The 20,855-nt window shown below is 37.4% G+C and overlaps 5 protein-coding genes across 6 annotated transcripts; 4 read left to right on the top strand and 1 right to left on the bottom strand.

Annotated features, from left to right (window-relative positions):
* Nucleotides 1-1,676: 1,676 nt before the first annotated feature.
* Nucleotides 1,677-2,509, bottom strand: Npc2d (Niemann-Pick type C-2d). The gene is made up of 2 exons (XM_020958363.2): nt 2,394-2,509; nt 1,677-2,324 (listed from the first exon to the last, which is right to left on the bottom strand). The coding sequence occupies exons 1-2, from the start codon at nt 2,491-2,493 to the stop codon at nt 1,891-1,893; spliced, it is 534 nt and encodes a 177-aa protein (XP_020814022.2). The 5' UTR covers nt 2,494-2,509; the 3' UTR covers nt 1,677-1,890.
* A 4,930-nt stretch (nt 2,510-7,439) lies between these two features.
* Npc2c (Niemann-Pick type C-2c) lies at nt 7,440-8,252 on the top strand. Its single transcript, XM_020958218.2, has 3 exons — nt 7,440-7,682; nt 7,756-7,869; nt 7,939-8,252. The coding sequence occupies exons 1-3, from the start codon at nt 7,598-7,600 to the stop codon at nt 8,229-8,231; spliced, it is 492 nt and encodes a 163-aa protein (XP_020813877.2). The 5' UTR covers nt 7,440-7,597; the 3' UTR covers nt 8,232-8,252.
* A 1,136-nt stretch (nt 8,253-9,388) lies between these two features.
* On the top strand, nt 9,389-10,073 carry LOC110188490 (uncharacterized). The gene is made up of 2 exons (XM_020958220.2): nt 9,389-9,499; nt 9,564-10,073. Exons 1-2 carry the CDS (start codon nt 9,389-9,391, stop codon nt 10,071-10,073), a joined length of 621 nt encoding a protein of 206 aa, XP_020813879.2.
* Nucleotides 10,074-10,626: 553 nt separating this feature from the next.
* On the top strand, nt 10,627-11,387 carry LOC110188491 (uncharacterized). The gene is made up of 2 exons (XM_020958221.2): nt 10,627-10,843; nt 10,897-11,387. Exons 1-2 carry the CDS (start codon nt 10,736-10,738, stop codon nt 11,368-11,370), a joined length of 582 nt encoding a protein of 193 aa, XP_020813880.2. The 5' UTR covers nt 10,627-10,735; the 3' UTR covers nt 11,371-11,387.
* Nucleotides 11,388-14,374: 2,987 nt separating this feature from the next.
* On the top strand, nt 14,375-15,250 carry LOC110188492 (uncharacterized). 2 transcript variants are annotated; one of them, XM_020958222.2, is made up of 3 exons: nt 14,375-14,697; nt 14,757-14,924; nt 14,983-15,250. In XM_020958222.2, the coding sequence occupies exons 1-3, from the start codon at nt 14,476-14,478 to the stop codon at nt 15,142-15,144; spliced, it is 552 nt and encodes a 183-aa protein (XP_020813881.2). In that variant the 5' UTR covers nt 14,375-14,475; the 3' UTR covers nt 15,145-15,250. The 2 variants fall into 2 exon arrangements, with proteins under 2 accessions (XP_020813881.2, XP_086685315.1); XM_086829189.1 differs by having other exon boundaries at nt 14,745-14,924.
* The last annotated feature ends 5,605 nt before the right edge of the window (nt 15,251-20,855 follow it).

Here is a 20,855-nt window from a genome sequence, read left to right as displayed (position 1 = left end):
GCCGAAGCGTTTGTTTACCTTGGTGACCTACGTCACGGATTCCAGTGTACCCGGCGGCCAGCAGTCGCCTTAGATTAGCACATTTCGCGAATCGCCGATTAGATGGTTAAACGGGTCGTGTTTTTGTTTATATATAGAGTCATCGGTGACGTGCCTTTTTGCACCGAATGTCCAGTAATATATTTCCACTGATTCAATGGCAACGGCAGCACAATTGCCAATAAAATCGTATCGATAAACATTTATTGACCGCCTGCGTTAAATCGCGTTGACCATATGGTCAAAAGTTGGGCTCCCCGACCTGATAAGGAGCTAACCATTTGGCTGAGTGCAATTCTACACTGGGCCGAAATATGATGACTTTCTGCTAAAGATGATGGGATAAAAATAGTTTCAACCGATTAAGCGTAATGATTAGTGTGGTTTCTTGGAACGTTATCTTTTGCTGCCAAAAAACTAATTTACAAGCTGCACGCAGAGATTTAGGGTTCCTAAATTAAACGGTGCGAAAACCATTTAAAATGAACACTTTAAAATTTAATTAGTTAATGTCTTCGATAAATTATAAGACTAAGAAAATATATTTTATTAGCTTATAAGTGTAACTTAATTAAAATTGATAGTTTGATAAGTTCAACAAGTTTTTTTTTTAATATGGATTGTTAAGAAACTTTATGTTCTCTGTTCTATAATATATCATAGACATAAATGAATTTTCTAGCTTAAAAAAATATTCTGAAATCCCTGGCATCTTTTACTACTGCCAAGAAACTTATTAAAACCTTGTTAAATGAGTTGTAAACTTATATTTTTAAAAAACATATACATATTTTTACTGACAATAATAAATTTGAATAGTGACAAAAGTAACACTAAACTTAAGTATATTGCATTCAAGAAATACTTCAAAGACTATATTTAATACTTTACAAACACACCAAAATCAACTTAACAAGAACACAAACAAAAATGCTTAGTTTAATCAATTTTTAATGAGTTTTTAAGTGTTTTGACTGAATTATGTACACAAAATCTTGATTAAATTAATAATGCCAAAGGTAGCATTTTATATTTCCTGTAATTTTGATTGGATGCACCTGACGACTCGAATTTGATCATCGAATACCAATTTTATCCTTTATCTACTCCAAAAAAAATGTATACCAATGTTAAAGAATATTTAATGATCAAAGTTTAAGTTAACTTTGTCAAGAGACAAAATTGACTGCAACTACTTAATACTCTCTTATTTTATTGATATATCAAAGGAAAGCTGCGCTATTTATAGGCCAGTAAATCAAGTGAATATTAAAGCAAATATAAATATTATAAAAATGCATATAATTTACTATTCAAGATCCTTGCTTCATAAATCTTGACTGGGACTTTTTTACAGTGCATTAGTCATCGAAAATAAATCAGATAATCTCGATGATTTGCCGGATTTTGATAGCTGGGTACATTTCTCTGCTTCTTGGCATTGCCCGCGAACAGGTGTTTGGCCGGTCCCGTTCGAGCAGGTAATCAGACTCGAGATTTGCGAATTATTATTTGATTCGATTATGGCTTTGCGTCCACTCGAATTTACACCTTAATGGCAACGTGTGCAGATAGCAACGATGGCCAATAGGAAGCCTTGTAACCGACCCAATAAATATGGCCCAAGTCTCTTGAACACTTTTAAGGAAACCTCCCCCACATACATGAGTGGGTCTGAGGCTTTTAAAATTTTATTAAATATGCATGAGGCATCATTTAGGGGGTGAGCTCAGCGAAAGATTTTTTGTTTTTGAAAAAAAAAATATAAGGAAATATATATAGAAGGAAGGGGCTTGCATATATCACAGTAATTTAGACCAATTAATGATTGAGTTCCGCTCTAATTTGACCCTACTCTCGGTTGAGATAGTCCAGCTGATAGAACGTGTTGCCGCCATTCCCCTTGACCACCTTGATGTCGCACACAAAGCATGTGGCTACCTGCTTGTCCTGGTCCACCAGAGAGATCTCAATCTTCACACCAATCTCTGGATACTCGCCGATGGGAAAGGAGAACAAGTAGGTCACATCCTCGGTGGGATACAGGGGGCAATATGCGCCAAACATGAGATTCGGACACACGGCAGCCACATCTGCGGGCAGCTCATAGGGCACCGTGATGATACCCAGAGTGGTGGCTTTCACCAGAGTCGTCATCTCGGTTATATACTTGTCCACAGCGAAATCGATCTCAAAGATTTGTGTCGATCCCTTTACAATATTGCACGGCGGAGTGAGGCAACCGGCGACGCGGACCTCCAACGGAAAGGGTTTACTTCCGGAGCCTAAATGGGATTAGTGATTAGTTAGTTAGGTTTTTTAAATATATAATGCTGCTATAGTTTGCCACTCACATCGCTTCACTGCCGTTGCCGGTAGCTTCTCATCCGTCGCCTGGACAAATGCCAATAATCCCAGAGAGATCAGTATCAGTATCAATGCCTTGACTTGCATGTTTCTTGGTTTGAATTGCTTTTGGCCAACGGTGCTGACATCGTTTTTATAGTCCGGATCCGAAGAGGTTCGCCTCTTCGGCGGAATACGAGCATGGATTCGTATCTAATCATATTTCCTCGATTGGTGGATTTCTAAGCAATCGAAATGGGCTTTCACGTTGCAGAAGATCACTGCTGCGATACTCATTTGATCACATTTAAATACAAATTGTTGATATTTTGATTAGCAGAAATATTCTCAGAAATTAAAAATATGAAGCAACGACCAAAGGAACTACCAATGATTACAACGAGTCTTGGCAAACAATTCTCTGGACCTTCTTAAGTAAAAAAACTGCACAGAATCATGGCCTAAATTTTCACCATTAACCGTTTAATTAAAACAACTGAAATGCGAACCTTTTGCTATATATGTTATGACACCAACTTTCCGAATTAATAAATAAATCATTATTCGATTTCAACAAAATAGGGGTTTTTTATTTTGATTAAGGAAGTGCAAATCGATTATAATTTCTAGTCACTGTTAAAACCATACACTTATAAACGCATTCATTAAAATGATCTGATATATCCTTGAATATTCACTTAAATGATTTAGAGAGAGAGTTCTGTGTAGTATGTAGAGCTTCGGTGTTAACAATATTAATTTGTCCTGACTCAAGGATAACAATAAACTATAGAGAGGTACACAATTACCCTATAATTAAATAACCCCTTTATCCACATACTCAAAATCAAATCTCAATACAAATCTCAGAATCAATTCGCATCATTAGTTATGGGTTCCGAATGGGTCGTGAAATTATGATATTTGGCAAGAGAATTTTATCACTTCATCGCAGAGAGTTTTCTCCTGCCAGAGAGGAGGTGTGGTGCCAAAATAAATCCCAGAGCATGAGGAAGAGCACTCCGCTGCCACTGCACCACCGCACCACCGCAAAGGCAGGCCACTAAGCCTGCTGATGGCAATGGAGACCCCCACAGACATTTGTGCCTTGGCCAAAGCCACTGACAATGGAACTTCGGCGGGCGGGCAGGGAAATGTCCGGGTATAAAGGAAGCGGACTAAAAGTAAGCTGGAAAATGTAATTCCTCCTCCGAATTCCCACTCCCTTCACCATACTCAAAGGTTGGCGAAATGTTTTTTTTGCCAAAGGTAGGAAAAGCGAGGTAGTTTCGAAGGGTTTTCAACAGTTTAGGCAAGTACTTTGAGTATTTTGACAATCAACCCTCGCAATTTTTTGCCAAATTTTGCGATGGTTTGGTGGTGACTTTGGACAGCAGCAAAGCAGCATGAGATTTTCTCAAAATGCTTTTGAACTCGCCCGGGCCATGGCAGGGCACGGGGGGAGGTAACCAACTGTCATCGCTCCGTCGTCACATGTAATTGTTGCGACATTATTTAATATGTCAAAGCAATGGAAAATCCGGCACGACACAGGAAATATAGTATATCCTTGACAAAGAGCTGGAAATGTATCTTAGGGAACCGCAATATTTGATTAGCATCAGGCCGAAGTCCTGATACACATCGATTCCTTCCCACTCCTGCCGGATTCTATTTTCGGTGTCATTTAATGCAATTATCTGTGGGGGAAAATCTGACGAATGCTCTTACACTTTGCAGTTGTTTCCGTTTCCGTTTGCACTTTTGGGTGCTCTTCCCTTTTTTTTGCATATTCCCAAATGTATTTCCCGGTTTTATACATATATCCTAAGCTTATCTTTGATGTGTGAGTGTGTGTGCGAGCCTTTTTCTTTAGAAATCAATAACGATTGGGAGGAGGGAATAGCTAAGAGCTCAGTGCTGCTTGTGTATTGATTATATTTTCCGGCCGAAAAAGTATGCAACACTTTCTGGAGCTCAGTCAGTGCTTTTCACTCACTCTAACCCCGCCCTGTTGCCGCTGCTAACTCAATTAATTTGTCAAATCAAGTCAGACATCAAATGCCAGCGCCAAAGCCAAACAATTTGTCGCGCCAATCCCGTGGTGTCCTGTCCCTGCCCCTGCCCCTGCCCCTGCCCCTGCCCCTGCCCCTGCTCCTGATCCTTGCTCCTTACTCCTGCCCCAGGTCGGTTGTCTGTTCTATTTCAATTTGATATTTGTTTGCACGTAACTCAATACCAGAGTGACATTGTGTCTCAATTAGGCGACAATTTGATTTTCGTGTTGTTAATTTTTCATTAAACTTTTCGGCGCGGCTGCCGTGTGCTGTCAATTAATGACGGAATTTACCCCAAAAAGGACACGCCCAATTGCCCAGAGAGAGAGCGAGAGAGAAGGACCCCCTCAACAGGTGTGCAGGACAACCCTTAAATCGGTGAAACCATATCCTCTCCTTGATGGTATTTATAACTATCCAAGTGCATTCAGCTGTTTCCTTTTTAACAAGCAAAATCTATGTGTGGTCAGCCAAGTGACCAACTGGCCTTGAGACAATTTCCCAGGACTTTCCACCTGGAGAAAAATAATAAAACAGGATCGAAAAGAGAGAGGGTAAAGTGCTTTTCTCGCTTTGTTGCACACTTTGATACGAAGCCTTCAGCACATTTGCCAATATCAATTTGCATATGTCGTCATGCGAAAATGTTTCTTTATTAAATTTTTCCAGCAAGTCCAAGGGAAGCTAATTAATTTTCCCCCACTTTCCCAATGCACTCTGCTCTTGCTTTTGGCACTGTAATTAAGTGAATGCGAAATTCATGTTTCCCAAAATCAGGCGGTACATGCGTTGCAACAAGTTCGGCTGTCGAGTAATTTTCCTCCCCTGAAAAGTGTTGGCATTTACCTCAGGAGCCACACCAGGACCTTTCCTGGCAACGCAATTTCACCTGAGAAATGTGCACAGTTCGGGTGAAAAGAAGTTTCGTTAATTTGCATAAATATGTACAAGTCGCTCTCATTCTCCTCCATATAATTAAAATGTTAGTTTGAAGCCTTCAGAAGAGTTCCATAATTTGAGAGCTGCGCGCTCACCTGTAATTGCACTTGGCTTTGAAGGATACCAGGTAAGAGGTTTGAAATTCCTAGGAAAATGGCTAGGGGTTTCCTTTGAACTCTAAATGTGTTTACCTTGGAAGTTAGATGGCTTTGCAATGATATTCAGTTGTACAATCTTGGAAGTTTTGCCCTGGCATTAGGTGCAGAAAAAGTGCAGGTAAATACCTCAGTAATTTTGGAAATGGGAAATTTAAGATGACAGAAAACAAATATATATATATATATATATATGTACATAAATCGATTTTTTATACCCTTGTAGGGTAGTCCGAAGCTTATAACTCTGTGAAGAAATCATTTCCGACCCTATAAATCATATATATTCTTGATCAGAATCAACAGCCGAATCGATCTAGCCATGCCTTAAAAAAAATACATTTTTTAAATTTTTTCGAAATTTCAAAATTTCATAAGGGGTTACATCGTTAAAATTGTCAAAAATTGAAAAAAATTTTAATTTTCTAAAAATTTTAAATTGAGTATTCAGATTTATTAACCCAATAAAAACTAACATAGGACAGCTTTCCGAATTAAAATTAATACGTTTTTGGCTTAGTTATGAGATTTTAAACTTTGATTTTCCGGAAAATTGTTTTACAAAAATCTTGATAAATATGGAATTTGAATATTTTAAGTTTAGTTATTATAATAAATTTACAAAGTACAACTGTATATAAATTTAACTTCCCGAAATTAGTTGATACCTTTACTTCGAATCTATTTTTTTCTCTATTTTTAATAATTAGAATTATCAAAACTTTAAGATGATTATGATACTGATAACTTATCGATACTTATATGATATATATATTCTAGAATTTTGCCTTTTTCTAGAGAGTTCCTTTAAAAAAAAATCTTTCAAAAATCCCATCAATATTAGACTAAACTAATGCGTAGTACAAATATTACATTAAAATATCAACTAACTACAATTTGTAATCCAAATGTTTGCATTGAATACAAAACTATATTTTTGTTTATATTTTCTTAATGAATTATGCAGTAATAAACCACCCATAAATGTCACTTTAAATGCATTAAAACGCCATTAGCGTGCTTATTAATTATGTAAATGAAAATTAAACAAACTGTACAGCCAATTGAGTGCTCAAGAAGACTCCGCCCTCCGTTTAACCCAACTCCTCCCCGTAATCATTTACCCATTTTGACGGATGATGAACGTAAACATTTTGGAATCGCGGAGCTAAGCTAATTTGCATATAAAACAGTTGAATTTGCTAAACAAAATCTGAAAATATTGATGAAATTTGGGCAACCCTCGAGGGCTGATGCTGCTCCTGTTCAAGTGAGTGTAAGAAATTGTGTAAAACTTGCTGCAAATTGGCTATGCATATAAATCGATGTTAATGTCCCCTTTTGCAATGTCAGGGATGATGATGATGATGAAGATGATGATGATGTCCGTATTTGGCCTGAAAGTATGCAAGAAATGGATGATGGTAAAGTTACTATCTTGGTTGCCAAGTTGGTCACTAAATCATAGCTAATCGCTTTGCTAATTTTTATTTTTATTTTAAACCATCCCAATGGGTACAAGTGCACCTGAAAGTGGGGACAACTGGACAGGTGTTCGTTGGTCAGCTTATCAGAGACCGAAATTAGCTGGTTCTGCACTTGGCCAGGTCAGGTGTACTGGCTGCCTTGTTATGATTAAATTAAGGTTATATTATGGCTATTCCGAGGTGACTCATTTCAAGATTTTATGATTAAGATTAACTACCTTTGGCTTATTAGGAAATCCAAACAAATCATTAGAATATTTCCTATGATTAAAAGTACTTAGTTACCTGCCCTTGATATGCTTGATTAAAGATAATGATTTTCCCACAAAGAACCTAAAGCTAAATCCACTTTTTTAGAAATACGTTCAAGTGCGTTTGAGACGTAATTATGATCATAAAATTTGTGCAAAATCAAACGTAATTTTTGGTGCAAACGTTTAAATCGATTAGATTAGTAAGCAAGTGCAAAGGCACCTGTTTAGTATAAATACCCCAGCGATTAGTGAATTTGGGATACAAATCAAAAAGTGCTTTCAAAGTAAACACACCAGCAAAGTCAATAAACCCAGAAAAAATGACCAGCTTCAAGAAGTTCTCCCTAAGCCTGATGCTTTCTCTTATGTGGACTTTGGTGGCGGCCAACACTCCCTTCCGGCAATGTGAGTCAAGACTAAGGAAACCCCTTTTTTAAGTACTTTTTTAATAAATTAAATTAAATTTTAAATTTCGCAGGTGCTGACTCAAGCTTTCCCCAGCCCTTGACGGTTCAAATCGATGATTGTGACACCTTGCCCTGTGATTTGTGGAAGGGTACTGAGGCCAAGATTGATATTCAGTTTGTGGGCAGTAAGTATTATTGGAAAAATCTCTAAAACATATTAAAATATATTAATTTCTCATTCTCCTATTCAATAGCTCGCAATACCATGTTCAAGCTGTCGGCTGAGGTGCATCTGACCTCGTTGGGGGTCACCATACCCTATGACCTGGACTCTGCTCGTGGTAATGTTTGCAATAATCTCCTGCATGGCGCCTATTGTCCCCTGGATGCTGGCGAGGATGTGACCTATGAACTGCTCCTGCCTGTAGCTAGCAATCAGCCGGAAGTGCCCACCCGCCTGGAGGTGCGTCTCCTGGACACTGAAAACGAGAATCGAGTGGTGTCCTGCTTCCTGGCCGATACGCGCGTTAAGAAGCCAAGTTCTTAGGCCAAAGAGCTACATAATAATGATTAGACTAAGTCCAGACATTGCATCAATGTCGCAGCCTTATGTGAGGCCAATTAATAGCGCTTAAGCCTTGGGGCCACTTAAGCCCCACCACAAACACTATTAGCACTTATGAATAAATAATTAGGGGAAAATATTATAAATAATCGACATGAATCGGCTGAGTTAATTACCCCGGCTTGGCTCACATATTGGGGGCATATGTACTAAGCTGGATACACACCCACATTACCCGAAGGGTGCCATGAATCGGCTTAATTAAATGACGCAGAAAATTACGCACACACCGAGTGGTGGAGTTTGGTAGAAGGTGGAGATTTGCAGGTGCTGCTTGTGGTTTTTGCCAACTCTCGTTTTTTGTTTTTGTGTTTTTTATTCTTATTTTTTAGAAAACTGCAAACTTTTCATTGCTCCATTTACACGCACAGCTCCTATGGCTTCCTTCCGGCCCTCAAAGCTAATTGGCTTTTCAACACTTTGGTGCTTCCGACAACTGATGACGATGACGATGATGGAGGAGGAGCAGGAGCCGGTGGCGGTGGCGGTGGCTAAGGCGATGGTGTATTCAAATGGAGGTCTAATGAACAAGCTGCCTGATGGCAGCGCATATCCGTCGGTTAGCTAATTGAGACGTTGACTAAGGTGGTGACATATAGCTAAGAACTACAAATTGGTCTCTAACTAAGGAGTAAGTTTTCCCTAAATCGGAAATAATTAAAATACAAAATGTTCAGGGAAAATGTAATACAAAATACTATGATTTTTAAGTAGTTCATTGTGTTTAAAAGAAAAGATTAAAAGATTTAAATAATACACAAGTTATCTCCTAAGTTTTAACTTTTTTCAACCTTTGTTATTATTATTAGAGATTAAAGTATGACTAACTATGACTCATATTGATCATTGTTACTATTTTCCTGTTATTAATTTAACCTACACGTGTTCGAGTACAGATGTACTGAGAATCGCAGCCAACCGAATCGATTTCATGATGATAACATTTAGACAAATGATTAGGTTTATGTTTATAAATTAAACGAGTACTTAGCCCATCATACTATATATCTGTCTAGTCATGATTTAAACGATATATATGAGTACTCATATCGAAGGATCTGCTGTGTGTTTATAGCAAAATGAAAGTCAGTTGGTTCGGTTTGTTTTTTATCTCTGCTGTAATAAAACTCACCATCGAGGTGGCTGGCAATGAGGAGTCCTATTTGACCACCTACAGCAGCAGTCACAAGGTAAGAATATATTGTTCTTTTATTTTTGTATGAACTAAAATATTATTAATTTTATGATACATAGAAAGCCCTGGTTGCCATCCAGCACATCCATGTCTTTGGCGAATCACTGTACATGAAGGTGAGGGCCTACATCCATGAGGATCGTCATCACTTCGATTTAAATGTGCGAATGGTTAGGGAACTGGGCAGCAATCATTTAATTATGAACATAAAGGTGCGTGTGAGACCCGAGGGAGGCACAAAGTTTGTGCAATTATTCGAATTGCGAAGGATCAACTTTTGCGGCTTCCTCAGCGAATACAATTCGAGTCCCATGCTGCGATTCCTATTCAAAAAGAACATTATCCTAAGCGATGTCATCGAGTGCCCCATCCGAGTGGGCAACTATTCGATGCTGAACTCCAATGTGGCGGAAAGTATCCAACCGGATGGAGTTCAGAACGGCACCTACAAGTTCTTTGCCGAAATTGTGGAGGAGAATGGGGAAATAGCCAAGGTGTTTGCCCTACAAGTCACCACATTGGTGTATATTGTGGAAAAGGATGATGAGGAGGTATCTAAAGAAGAATGAGCAGATATCATTAACAAAAATATAAGTCAAAAATGTACTGCAAAATTAGTTGTTTTCTATTATAAAATAATCTATACATAAGTACAATATAAATCTTAGAACCCTGGCCAGTTAAATTTATAAAAAAAAACGATAAAGTCCTGGGGCGAGTCAAGCCAAGAAATCGTGTAAAGGACGAGCTCCTTATCTATATATATATATTCCTAATAAAGCAATGGTTAAACAGAAATTAATTAAAAGTGCTACATTTTAACTATCAAATATCGATGTATCAGACTCTACGCTAATATGCTAGATATTTTTTGCGGAACATATCTTAAATCTAAAAGAAATAATATAAAAGATGTAAAATATATTGTAAAATAATAGTCGAAAAGACCACATTAATTATGCAGTAATTTCTGATTATTTTAATATTATATATTAAAAGTTTAGATATCAAACTGTATGAAGTTTTGTATAATTTTATCGATATATCATTTATAACATTTCCTTTTAATATAAATATTAGTATGCCAAGTTTTGGTCACACAGGGGTTAATCAATCGGGTATCAAGCCAAACAGGTGTTCATTTAATAAATGTTCAACATTAAACCAACTGATGGTGAATGGACCATGACCACCTGATGACCGCCAGTTTGATGACTCTGCTCATTGCGCGATGAACTTCGTTCGGTTGGCGTTGTTTTTTCCGCTTTTCCACTGGATTAATGGCAACGAGACCAGCACAAAGTCACTGTGGGACGAGGAGGAGGACGAGGAGATCCAGGTACCCTAGATTCAGCGGTAAACAGTTTGATCTACAGAATTGAAGATTTGCAGAGACCCGTACTCCGTATCCATCATATAAACATCTTTGGCGATGCTCACTTCATGAAGGCGCTGGCCAACATCAACGAGAACCGCACCCACTTTAGCCTGAGTGTCCTGCTGCGCCAGGAGCTGGGCAGTAATTTTCTGATCTTCAACATCAAGCTGCGAGTGAGACCCACCGGGAAGGTGGTATTCGTGACCCTGCTCCAGATGCGAGGATTGGATCTGTGCGGTTTCTTCACCGAGTTCCGGAATAATCCCATGATGAAGTATTTCCTGCAAACGGAGATGCAGCTAAGTGACTACATTGCCTGTCCCGTTCGCGTTGGTAACTACACGCTGAAGAATGTGAGCGCCAAGGATATATATCCCCAGAATCTGCAGAATGGCACCTACAAGTTCTTTGTGGAGGTGGTCGAGGGCACGGCGGAGATAACCAAGGTCTTTGCCCTGCAGGTGACCTCAGAGATTTGGCTGGAATAAACAGAGTGAACACAGAACACACAGCGAACAAGGGATGTGTAATTACGAGTAAATCGACCCACACCACCTTCAGCTTGCATGTTAAGCGGATTGTCCTGGCTTCACCCAAGCAGTTTTCCGCATTTTCCGCACATTTTCCTACCCTCTTTCGTGGCCGTTTTTTCCATTGTGCGTCATGCGCTTCAATTTACTTTACTGGAACATATTGAAAATCGTTTAAGGCGCCATCCAAGTGCATGGCCGATTACAGTGATTATCCTTGGACTATCGGGGACTTGCGTGTGTGTGTGTCCTTTTAGTTCGACGGGGTTTCCTTTGGATTTCCCGCGGGATCTAGACGAAGCATTGCGAAGCCATATGCGCTCTTTGTGGTCGCAATTCTAATATAATTAATAGAAAAACAATATGTTCAATGGCCAATCAATTGGGAATTTATAGTATATGTATTTATAATATATATTCTATGTTACATATCTTTGGCTGAAGCTTTCCATTAACCACTGAAACCCTTTCCCATAGCCCCCTCCCCGGGTAATTTGATATTTTAATGGAGCTTAAAATATTCCTGCCATCGTTAATTAAAATCCGTAATGCGGTTTTCATCGGGTATTATTTTTCACATTTCTGGATTTGTGTTTTTCACCAGGAAAAGGGGTTGAGTGACAACACCCTCGGATAGGTAATGCCTTTCCTTACGCACAATCAAATCACTTGGCGAATTCAATTTGGCAAAAATAATGCGAATATATATACCGAAAAGGGGGGTTTGGGAAAATGGAAATCTAAATTTCAATCTCAGGGAAAAAATTCCTGCAAGTAGCTAAAAATAAAAAATTGAGGGGGGAACTGAAAGGACCTCGTGAAGTGCCAATGCCTGCTATCAAGTGTCGCACTTATGTGTGACCTTTGCAAATTCAATTTGTCGCCTTTTTATCTATAAACATTTTCTATTAGCCGACAGAAAGAGGGTTTTTCTTTTGCAATTTCAATTTGAAGGCTAAGACGAAGAGAGGTCAATGGCAGGCGGCATTATATATTTTTGGGAAATTGTTTGGCAAGTCCTTGAGATAATCCTATGGGACAGGTCACCCGAAATTGAAGCAATCATAACTTTATTTCACTACAAATTTCAGTGGAAATTTAAAAATGAAGCCTGAACTCGAGTTTTACTGGCAATTAAAAAGGCGTTGAGTTGAGCAATTAAACACACGAACCTGCCTCAAAATAATTCACTTAAATAACGCAATGTTGCGTAATTCAGTTTCACAGTTTTGTAATTAAAAGCATTTGCATAAGAATCGCATCGGCCTCGGGCATGCTTTCATGCCACTCTAATTAAAGCCAACCCGTGCCAGGACCCCTGCTCTCCATTCCCCCTTGGTAGGTCCTTCGGGTCGCTTCTTTCCCTAAAGGTCATCAACGTCTTCGACCAAGTCCTTGCGGTAGCAAGTCCTTCGGCCACACATAGTTGTGTTTATGGTTTGTCAATAGCGTTTTGTCCTTTGCGTGGCATACAGGAAGTCCTTAATGTCTCACAGGAGTGCAATTCAATCGGTCGTGTTTTTGAGTCAAACGAAGTTCTTAAAGGGAAAAGAATTTTACTGTACTTTAATTTTGTATTATAAAGATTTTAACTTAAATATTGAAAAAGTTACAAGCAAACAAAATCTTCTAGTTCTCAAAAATAAACCTAAATTAAATTAAGATAAACCATGCTGTGACTAAGGACAAATATATTTATTTAAATTGATTTTCATTAAAAATAATAATAATAAATAATAACTTGGAAGCCATGACAATATCTTAATTTAAAAAAAAATACGATTTTGGATGTAACGCTGGAAGACTGTTTTGGGATTCGAATCTCACCAAGAATTTTTACTTAGATGCAGAACTGAGACTTCAATTTTGTATTTGGTTAAAAAAAATAAATTATTATATAAAATAACGTCATTAAAATAAAAAAGAAGTAAACAAGGAAAAGCATCCTATGAACGTGTAGCCATTTTTCCCAACAAGTGCATTTGGGGGAGAGCATAGTACAGTATATGCAAACAATGCCTTTTTTTTCTAATTTTCTAATTGTTTTTATTATTCCAATCCAGGCCAATCGTTTACATAAGGACCTTGACAGAGAAAATTAAGGCACAAAAAACGAAAGCTAGGACAATGTTAGCCTTGAAAACCAAACATATTTCTCAATTTATTTAAATCGTCGTAAAGTAAAAAAGAAGAAGAAAAGATTGATGAAATCAAAACATAATTCGTTCATTTCCATCTGATAATAAAAATAAATAAATAAAGTTCCAGACCAGTTGAAAGCCAATAAACGAATGACACTATCCAGGCGACAGAGCTGCTATTTATACGATATCTGAACAAAAATCGGTCAAATCTGTCAAAAAACCGATAGGAAACGTATATTAACTGTGTGACTGTAGTTTATACAGGGTTACCATATATCAGGGTTGTCACCAGAACTTTAGTAAGTTTTTCGTTTTAAAGTGATAAGTAAAATTACCATAGTTCATAGTAAGAGTTCTAATTATTCTGATTCATATTCATATTTTTATTCAGGAACTACTCGATTTTGTATATGTTAAGTGAGTAACGATATTAAGCAGTTTCTTTAGGTTTTATTTATTTTTATATGCATATAAATAATTGTTACACCGTTTAACTAAAACTTTAATTTATTTATAAGCTACAAAGACTAGGAAAAGTACTTAATGCTTTCTACACATATAAATATTATAAATAATTGTTTTGTAACTATTCGATGGACATAAAATAAAAAAAATATATGTTTTATAGATAATTACTGTGATATTTGTAACGGTCCAATAGTTAAATAACTTGAATGCTACACTGGCTAACAAAAAGGGGATAAACCTGTACATGCGTTTTAAAATAAAAAAGCTTTTGGTAGAGAGAATACTACGTATTTTCCTCAACCATCTAGCAACGAATGTAACATATCTAATAAAAAAAATCACAATTTGTCAACTAGTGAAATAATATCAAATAAAAAAATACAAAGTATTTAGAAAATGATTGCTACAATAATTACCGGAAAGCCTTTACTTGCGGCAATGCTGGTCAACGATGAAGTTCGATCGCATTCTCTTCGGAGCGCGATATTTTGTGTTTATAATTTATTTGCTCTGTGATTCGGAGGCTCTTTTTAAATTCACCAACATCAAGTGCAACTGTTTTGAGCAATCCTTTTGCGAGTTTAAAAACTGTGAACTGAAGGTCCTGGGACGCGGCATAGTGGGTCTAAATTTGTACGCCAAAGTCAACCAGCTACCTATTAGGAAGACAAAGGTATGTTTCTGTTTCTGTAAATATTTGAAATAATTATAATTTCTTAGTATCTTCTTCAGGTTGTTTTGGCTCTATTCCGAAGATTCAATGGCTATAGACCATTCCTGTTCAATGTCAGTGTGGATTTATGCTTCTTTTTAAAGCACAAGAAACGCTTTCCCTTCGTCAATTTGGTCTACGAAGGCATTCAAAACTTCACCAATGCCAATCACAGCTGTCCCTTTAATGTTGGTAATACCTTTCATTAACTTCTTGAACTCAGTCTAATTATATTTAAATTTACAGCATGACATAATTGTAGATCGCATGGTTTTGGATGACAAAATGATAAGTAAGGCTCCGGTTCCCAATGGATTTTACAAACTATCCATTAATGTTCAAACTGATGGGATTTGGCGGGGCGAAGTCGATGTCCATGCTGAGGTTAATCTGGGTTTTGAACGATAATTAAGGCTTAAAACTTGGAATTGATAAAGGATTCTATTAGCAATGGATTTACTCCAGATTTAGAAACTTTTAAGAAACTAGGAAAATTTAAGAACTAATAGCTATGATAGCTTTCATAAATAATTTCTCTGAATAAAAAAGCTTACTGTATGATATTCAATTTCTGCCTTATTTGATATTTTTCATATTTCCTGTTAATAAAATTTAAAAAGCTATGAAAACATTTCAAAACGCAAGACTACTGCAAGTTTTGTACAAATTTTGATTACTGATTTTAATTGACAAACACTGGAAGCATGACTCTTGTTGTATAATTGTTTTTTAATCAACTTTTGCTGAAATTTAATGTAATTACATATATATGTATAAATATTATAAAGTTCAATTGTTTTGATAGTTTTTTTTGTGAGTTTTAAACTCTCCATTAATGTGCAAGCAGAAGATGTGAGATGTGGCGATATTTATGTTCAAAGGTCAATCTGTGCTTTAATTGAAAATGAAGACTAAAGACCTATAAAATAAGTATAAACTAATAAATTATTGGAAATTGTTAACCAGATTTAGAACAAATACTTTGATTTAGTAATACGTATATAATATAATATAGTAGTATATATATATAGTATAATATAGTAAAATAGATTATTATTTTTGGTAAAACAAACACATGGCATTTGGTTTAATAAAAACAAGGTTCCCACTGAGTTTAATTTGGGTCTCTCTCTCGTTTCTGCTAATAACTAATCATTTATATTTCTGAAACTATACAAAAACGTAACTATCTAATGATTAATCCCATTAGCTTCAATGAAGCGTATAACCTTGATTACATCTCGATAGAACAGGGATCTTTGACACAACTTTAACTGTGATTGTTTGAATTTCTATATTCCATATTACTGCAATCCCATGGCAAATCTGTTTTCAAAAATCATATGATCCTAATTAAGAGCCCATTACCCAAACCCCAGCCATGTAAACAGACACCGTAGACCGCAAGTCAACCGAGCGGGGAACCAACCCTCTGAAATAGTTCACCACCAGGGGATGCGGAATGGCAGTGGGACTGGAAATCGAGATGGAATGGAGGTGGCTTAGAGATGGGGTGGCAAGTATTCCATACAACGTGTTGCTGCGAATCGTTACGTGTGTAATCTGACACTCGGCGGAAGTGCTTACAACCTGGGCAATTAGCCAAAGAAATCTTCATGCAAATGAGCTGAGGTTCGTGGTCGTTAAAGAAAACTTCCTTCGGGAAAAGTGTCAGGAGCAGGCACACAGCCTGCCGGCCAGCTGGAGCTATGCTAATGAGCCCCTGACAAGCTGACAATTAGCCAAGGGCTGGTGGAAAAGCCGCAAAGTGAAACTTGTTGACCTCGTTGGCTGCAACCGATCTTTGCCGGGGCTAAAAACTTAATAAGCCACTTTTTATCCCAGGGAAAATCCGTACTCTCGGCGTCGACGAGTATAAAAGTTCGTAATTAAATTCCAGTTTATTAGTCGGAATTGTTTTTTGGGGCGTTCCTGCTGATGCTGCCGATTCAGCGTCGCGACGCAACAATTTAATTTAGTTTTTGCAGACCGTTTCACTAATTAATTGCATTCAGCAGAAATTGAGACGAGGGATGACAGTGTTAACTGGGCCAGGAAACAGGAAATAACACAACAAAAAAAAAAAAACTACCAAAAAATATGGCCATACATTTTATATAAATACATTTGAAGAATATGTTGAGTCATAAACTTCAGGGTATATTTTTAGAAATAATTTTAAGCAATGACTTGTCCTAATTATATTCATTCTTTCTTTGCAATTGGATCAAGGTACCGAATTTCAACCGATTCTCAATAAGCCAAAAATGAATAATTTTAATTCGGAAAACGTTCCTATGTTAGTTTTTATTAAATTAACAAATCTGCATACTCAATTTGAAATTAAAAATATTAAAATTTTTGCCAAATTTTCACAATTTTAACGATGTAACCCCTTATAAAAATTTTAAATTTTAATACATTTTCAACAATTTATTTTTTGACAGGATATAACTAGATCGATTCCGCTGTTGATACTGATCGAGAATATATATTATATATAGGGTCGGAAATGTGTTATTCATTGTGATACAAGCTTTTGACTAAAAATATGTATAATACCCTGCAAAGGTATGTACATATATACTTTTATTAAATAAATAAAATTTTGAGAATCTCCAAAAACATTTTTATTAAATACTAGCTGTACCCTGCCACGTTTCTCTGTGGCATATTATGGTTAAGAGGGCACTTCTGAATACATCAAGGTTCTGGCAATATCATCTTCCTGGCATAAGGTGAAGAAGGCAGTCAGAGTTGTCGCTGGCCGATTCAGGACTCTTTCTTGCACATTTTTTTCTGTGAAATAGACACGTTGACCGTTGGACTGCCACGTTTCTCTGTGGCATATTGTGGTTGAACGCATAAGAAATAAGTCAAACAAAAAATAATAATTTTCAAATTAATTTAATTCTGTAATACTTGTTGGTATACAATATTCTTTGTTTCTCCATTCTCCGCGTAAATATAAAGACTTTTTGGTTTTCCGACTCGTGAACACGCAACATATAATTGTCCGTGTGAAAAACAATCTTCATCCAAATCCAGACCACACAACTCCAGAGATTGACCTTGAGCTTTATTTATGGTCATTGCAAACGCCAAACGAATGGGAAACTGCAATCTCTTGAACTGCAACGGTGTATCTGTCGGGATCATAGGAATCCTAGGAATGAGGACATCTTCACCTTTGAAAGGACCAGTTATGTTCGTTGCTTCTACTATGTTGTTCATCAATTTCTTGACTGCGAGTCGCGTATCGTTGCAGAGTTTTGGCTGATTTATATTCCGGAGCATGATAATCGGCACACCTATTTTTAATTTCAATATGTGTGGTGGCATTCCAGGCAGATCAAGTGAGTTTAGAAATTCGGTAGGGTAATTAACTGCTTCCTCTGCTTCCACAACGGTATCTATCGACTTATATGTAATTTCGTCAGTTTCTATGCTTTTTTGGATTACATGATTGAGCTGGTAGACATCTTTGTTCTTGGCAGCGAGAATCGCTCGTCCACTGAGCCAATCGTGATTCCTATAATTTATTCGGATATTGGGGAACACTTTTTGGATAAGTTCTTCCTTCGATGTAACTAAATTACAGAAATTCCCGGGCAATAATATTTTTCTCGACGTCTCATTGACTGGCAGCTTTCCGTTCCCAATGTCCAGTAGCTGTCGTGAGAATACGTCGGCTGAGTCATTGTTCTGTAACTGGACACGCATATTCGTCTTCAACTGTAATGTACGTACATGTTTCCACAATATAGAATATTTCAGGCAAGCATTTATCTCGTCAGCTGGTGTCGATCGGGAAATCACAGGCAACGTTTGTCTGAAATCCCCTGCGAGCAATATTAACGCGTTCCCATGCATTGCTCTCAGCCGCTCAGTCTCTCGGAAGGAGGCCCGTTCTTCGTCAGTCATATTCGTAATCTTACGTCTTTTTGCTTCTGTATTGCGAATACAACGACCCAATCTCGACTTTTTTGGTGGCATGACTTCGTTTCTTACTGAACCTGAACAAAAAATAAAATTTGTATCTCCAATTTCTTCTTTCAATATGTTTTTAATGTTTGACAGGAAATGCTTTGATTTGCCTGTAGAGGGCGCAGTAGTAGGGGCACGGGGAAACGCTAAAAAATAGATATATTCGCAACCGCAGATAAGCTATCAACATCAAAAGTAGTCAATAACCGAGCTGGAACCTCAACGCATGTTCTCTAAAAATTTGGGCTTAAACGGTTCAGAACTTTTCAAGTTTCTTCTTTCAATGTTTTGAATGTTTGACAGGAAATGCTTTGATTCAGCTGGCTGCCTGTAGATGGCGCAGCAGTAGGGGCACTTGGAAACGCTAAAAAAATAGATATATTCGCAACCGCAGATAAGCTATCAACATCAAAAGTAGTCAATAACCGAGCTGGAACCTCAACGCATGTTGTGTAAAAATTTGGGCTTAAACGGTTCAGAACTTTTCGAGTCTATGAAGGATGTAGACACGAACAGAGCATTTTTATATATATAGATATATAAAAATGTTATTATTAATAAGTATTGCATTTATTACCAAAGTTGGGCAATTAAATATATTTAATATATATATTTATATACATGAGAAAATGAATTAATTTAATATAAAGTAATTGAATTTCAAATATGTCTGTTAATGGAAGGATTTTAAAAATATAAAGTATCCTCGGCAGGGATTTAAAGGTGTTTTAATAATACATTTTTAGCTTTAAATTTTATATATATCTTCCTAAAATCAGATAAAATAAATAATATTATAAAACCTAATATAGAAAAATCTTAAAGAATTTATTTTCATAATTAAATGATCAACTTAACATTAATAACAAAATAGAATATATATATATATTCATATATTAACGATATCGCCTTTGTATCCCTGGCGTAGAGCCCTCATAATTTCCTTAATTTTTCGGCCTTGTCCCGACGCCATTTTGGAAAATTCACTCGCTGTGAGATAGAGAGTGGAAAAAATGGCAAGGGGAAGCTACATTAAATTTTCAAAACCACAAAAAGAATCCTTTGGTTCTTAAAATGTCTGAACAACGATGACCGTGCTGAGGCTGCGACAGCGCAAGGACCAAGGAGTGGGGCTGTGAACGCACTAAAGGTACATTGCCGGCGACAAAAGGAGCACTCACCTGTGCCACCCCAAAAAAGGGGGAGCAACATCAGCAGCAGCGTGGAGCCGGTGGTAAAAACTCCAACACAGTGCAGTGAAATTCTTCATCTGCAATTCAATGACATTCCATTCTGGACACCTGAGTCTCCTCCTCTAGCCCCCCGCCTCGGGGGCAGGATCCCAGACAGCGGGCGGGGGCGTGGCATGGCAGGCCAATGAGCCAGTCGCCAGTGATTCCATCTGGGGCGTGGCAGCGCATGCGCCGCGCCAGATTGCGTGGGTGTCCGGGGGTGGGATTACTCGAGCTATGCCATCCGAGAGCGAATCCCAGAGCAGCCGCCCGTGGATTCCGGCGCAAGGTGCGAGCGAGAGACGTTCCAGGAACGGTTACTCCGGCGGTTTGGGTTTGGGTTGACCCCCTCCCGGGGGTGGTTCCAGCTTTCATTGGCTTCGCCCTCGCATTTGAAAGCCAATATTTTTTAGGTCGCAACATTGCGACAGGTTATCATCCAGCAGTTCAGTTCCCTGCGAAGGCTGCCACGGGTCAGTTGCGTGTCACGGAAAGTCCTTAAGCTGGCGGAAAAGTCCTTAGGCTAGCGGTAAAGTGCGGTGCAAGAAATATTTTCAATATCCTTGGTGAAAAAAAGAAGCATAGTTGATGGAAAAATAAAACAAGAAGTGCTTAAAGTAATTCGAACTAAACAGGAAATAAATAAGGAAAAAAGAGTGCTTATAAATTAAAATTTAATTTAAAACAAACTATTTAAAGCGAATAGTGCGGAGAATTAAAATAGTAATCGGTAAAACAGACGCTGCATTACCTTGGCAAAGAGGTAAAAGCTTTAGACATTCAATGTCTATTTGAACTAATGAATTTATTCATTTATAAACAATGATCTTTTAAAAAAGTATTCTAAAAACTAACTAACTTCATTAATTTAAATGTATTATATTTATATAACATATTAAA

Source organism: Drosophila serrata, unplaced genomic scaffold (genome assembly GCF_035046125.1).
Source record: "Drosophila serrata isolate PLE 108 unplaced genomic scaffold, ASM3504612v1 contig_189, whole genome shotgun sequence".
Taxonomy (NCBI): Eukaryota; Metazoa; Arthropoda; class Insecta; order Diptera; family Drosophilidae; genus Drosophila; species Drosophila serrata.
The sequence above is the reverse complement of the archived record's forward strand: the minus strand, read 5'-3'. Positions and strand labels throughout refer to the sequence as shown.

Bases quoted from the DNA above. Each gene is read 5' to 3' on its own strand.
- Npc2d (XM_020958363.2), bottom strand. From the start codon at position 2,493: ATGCAAGTCAAGGCATTGATACTGATACTGATCTCTCTGGGATTATTG. The intron at 2,325-2,393 runs GTGAGTGGCAAA...AATCCCATTTAG, and splicing joins GGCAACGGCAGTGAAGCGAT to GCTCCGGAAGTAAACCCTTT.
- Npc2c (XM_020958218.2), top strand. From the start codon at position 7,598: ATGACCAGCTTCAAGAAGTTCTCCCTAAGCCTGATGCTTTCTCTTATG. The intron at 7,683-7,755 runs GTGAGTCAAGAC...TAAATTTCGCAG, and splicing joins CAACACTCCCTTCCGGCAAT to GTGCTGACTCAAGCTTTCCC. The intron at 7,870-7,938 runs GTAAGTATTATT...CCTATTCAATAG, and splicing joins TGATATTCAGTTTGTGGGCA to CTCGCAATACCATGTTCAAG.
- LOC110188490 (XM_020958220.2), top strand. From the start codon at position 9,389: ATGAAAGTCAGTTGGTTCGGTTTGTTTTTTATCTCTGCTGTAATAAAA. The intron at 9,500-9,563 runs GTAAGAATATAT...TATGATACATAG, and splicing joins CCTACAGCAGCAGTCACAAG to AAAGCCCTGGTTGCCATCCA.
- LOC110188491 (XM_020958221.2), top strand. From the start codon at position 10,736: ATGAACTTCGTTCGGTTGGCGTTGTTTTTTCCGCTTTTCCACTGGATT. The intron at 10,844-10,896 runs GTACCCTAGATT...GAAGATTTGCAG, and splicing joins AGGAGGACGAGGAGATCCAG to AGACCCGTACTCCGTATCCA.
- LOC110188492 (XM_086829189.1), top strand. From the start codon at position 14,476: ATGAAGTTCGATCGCATTCTCTTCGGAGCGCGATATTTTGTGTTTATA. The intron at 14,698-14,744 runs GTATGTTTCTGT...ATAATTTCTTAG, and splicing joins TACCTATTAGGAAGACAAAG to TATCTTCTTCAGGTTGTTTT. The intron at 14,925-14,982 runs GTTGGTAATACC...TTAAATTTACAG, and splicing joins ATCACAGCTGTCCCTTTAAT to CATGACATAATTGTAGATCG.